At 39.8% G+C, this 2,885-nt stretch overlaps 1 protein-coding gene across 1 annotated transcript; it reads left to right on the forward strand.

The window, feature by feature from the left end:
• The first annotated feature begins 514 nt into the window (after positions 1-514).
• Positions 515-1,850, forward strand: LOC133713326 (thaumatin-like protein 1b). The gene is made up of 2 exons (XM_062139329.1): positions 515-623; positions 1,006-1,850. The coding sequence occupies exons 1-2, from the start codon at positions 569-571 to the stop codon at positions 1,683-1,685; spliced, it is 735 nt and encodes a 244-aa protein (XP_061995313.1). The 5' UTR covers positions 515-568; the 3' UTR covers positions 1,686-1,850.
• Positions 1,851-2,885: the final 1,035 nt, after the last annotated feature.

Here is a 2,885-nt window from a genome sequence, read left to right on the forward strand (position 1 = left end):
AAATCAGCGCCTATATATATTAGGTTCGTAAAAGTTTTGAAAGAGATTATTCGAAGGCAAGAACTGAGATGGTGAAAATCATTCACAATGGTTGCCAGCTTCTAAGGAACTATGAAAATTCTTCTAATCATCTAAATGAGCAAGAGGAAGTCTCTTTCAGCTTACAGTTTGATATAGGTTTTAATCTTTTAGCCCACATCAAACCCCTGCGCAACCCACACCTTCAACTTTTTTTTTTTTTTTTTTTTCAACTTGCAAAATAGAGGTTTATGTTGCCTCAAATTTTCTAATTAAATTAAACTTTCAGTGCCAATGGGAATGTTGTTAATTAAATTCAATAGCTAGCTAGCTAGATCAGTCAAGGGACGACCAAATCTATCAAGTTGACATTTCTGAAGTGACTTGGTTGTCAATCGTTTCTTCTGCAACTTGGACCCGCAAGTATGCATATGGAAAAGAACAAAAAGTTAGGCCTCCAGTGAGCCTATATAAACCCCCTCCTTGGTTCCTAACTTCATCAAATTGAAAAGCTATAACTTGGCAGCAAACCAATTAAGAGCATTTCAATATGAAGATGAACACCCAAGTACTCCTCAGCCTCACCTTGGCCATATTCTTCGCAGGTATCATTTTTGCTTTCTATTGTTTTCAGTTCTCATAATATATTCATTCCAGATATATGCATGGATGCATGCATTGATGCTCAACCTCCATTTTATTTGATTTTTATGGGGTTCTATCTAGTATATGCATTTTCCCTACTAAAGAAGAAAATATAGCTAGTATGTTTTGATCATGGAGAGCATACCGATGATTCTAACATGTGGAGATATTGTTCTACTATGTTATACCACACCAATGTTTGATGATTATGAACCGTCCGAACGATTTTTTGGTTTAGTTTGTCTTTGGTTGGTTACTATAACATCTGAAAAATATAGTAGAATTTTCTCATAATGTTGCTAGAACTTGATACTAATTATTTTGATTTTGGTTTCCAAGCAGGTGCACATGCAGCTACAATCACCTTCACCAACAACTGCCCCTACACCGTATGGCCAGGATCCCTCACCTCCGACCAACAACCCCAACTATCCACCACCGGCTTCGAGCTAGCACAGGGAGCCAAAAACGAGGTCACCACTCCAGTTCCATGGAAAGGACGCTTCTGGGCCCGAACCGGATGCTCCACCGCTGCCGACGGAAAGTTCTCCTGCGCCACAGCTGACTGCGCCTCAGGCCAGGTCACATGCAACGGCAACGGCGCAGTCCCACCGGCAACTCTAGTTGAAATCAACATCGTAGCTGACGGCGGTCAGGACTTCTACGACGTCAGCCTGGTCGACGGCTTCAACGTGCCCATGTCCGTGGCCCCTCAGGGTGGAACCGGCGACTGCCAGACCTCTACATGCCCGGCCGACGTGAACGCCGTCTGTCCGGCAGAGCTGCAACTGAAGGCCGCCGACGGGAGCGTGATCGCCTGCAAGAGCGCGTGTACAGCGTTCAACGAGCCACAGTACTGTTGCACACCTCCCAATGACACTCCCGAAACCTGTCCTCCCACAAACTACTCTCAGATCTTTGAAGACCAGTGCCCTCAGGCTTATAGCTACGCTTACGATGACAAGAACAGCTTGTTTACATGCTTCGGTGGACCTAACTATGCCATTACATTCTGTCCATGAGCAATATAGAGATGAAATCATAGATATAGGAAGTTAATAATGAAATCCCTTTTCATTACAATAGTGGGGATAAGAATAAAATTATGAATCTTGACACCTTGATATTGTCAAGAACTTAGTATTCATAATTTCAATGGAATAAATGTTGAGGTCCTGTGTCTGTGAGTTATGGCTAGTGAAGGAAAATGCTTCAAACACGTATGAATTTACGCTTTCCTTTAGACTTTATTTGCCCCACAACAAGTGTGCAAAGGGGTTTGATCAAATAAGCCTTTAGGATACAATGAAGCCTAGCAATCCTGCTATTGTTGATCGGCGTCTTGCACTTACGAAGATCAACCAAACACTCAATTGAAAGTTACAAGAGGCTCAAGGTTTCTGGAACTAAAACTGCAGCTTATAGTTTCCAGATTTGTTTTGTAAAGAGGGAAGTAATGGATTGGAGGAACTGAAAGAATAAAGCAGAGAGTATCTCAAGATATAGGAATTAAGTTATCTTCTTTAATCTGCAGGTATCACCCCTTTATATAGGGATGTATATGCCTCTTCAATTAATTGGGATAACCCTTCCGTAAGGGTGGCAACCTTTCATTTATGAAAGATGATGATTAAAGCATGTAATTAATATCCCATGAAGTCACCAGTAGAAGTTAACAAGTTAACAACGTTTGCTTAATTTAAACAACAGATTGGTGCTTGTGAAGCAACACAATGCTTCACCAATATAACTGTCCAGCTGCTTCCTATATCTGAGATCCTTTTTGAAATTTGAATTGTGGTGATCAGTCACAATTCAATTTAACTTCTTTATAATTTGAAAACTATTCTAACAATAAAGACATAATTAAATATCTTTCAAGAATATGCAATCCCTAACAAATATGCATGTATGGGGTTTGCACCATTTGGTTACAATTTACATCTCTCCTTCCTCCAACACGCGAAAAATAATTGTATGGATACCTGAAAATTTTTATATTCATTTAAAGACTTTCGATGTTTATTTAAAAAAAAAAAAGACTTTCGATGTTTCATTTTAGTACATGCGGTATGCCAACATGGTAAAAACATCACACCCAAACACCATTTAATTAGCAATATGTGGAGAGGCTCAAACTCTTATATAGATTGTTACTAATGAAACAGTCATCCCTCTAATTTAGTCCACTTGATCAACTCATCAAACTGCTTCCATGATGT

Source organism: Rosa rugosa, chromosome 6 (genome assembly GCF_958449725.1).
Source record: "Rosa rugosa chromosome 6, drRosRugo1.1, whole genome shotgun sequence".
In the NCBI taxonomy this organism is placed as follows: domain Eukaryota; kingdom Viridiplantae; phylum Streptophyta; class Magnoliopsida; order Rosales; family Rosaceae; genus Rosa; species Rosa rugosa.

Bases quoted from the DNA above. Each gene is read 5' to 3' on its own strand.
- LOC133713326 (XM_062139329.1), top strand. From the start codon at position 569: ATGAAGATGAACACCCAAGTACTCCTCAGCCTCACCTTGGCCATATTC. The intron at 624-1,005 runs GTATCATTTTTG...GTTTCCAAGCAG, and splicing joins CTTGGCCATATTCTTCGCAG to GTGCACATGCAGCTACAATC.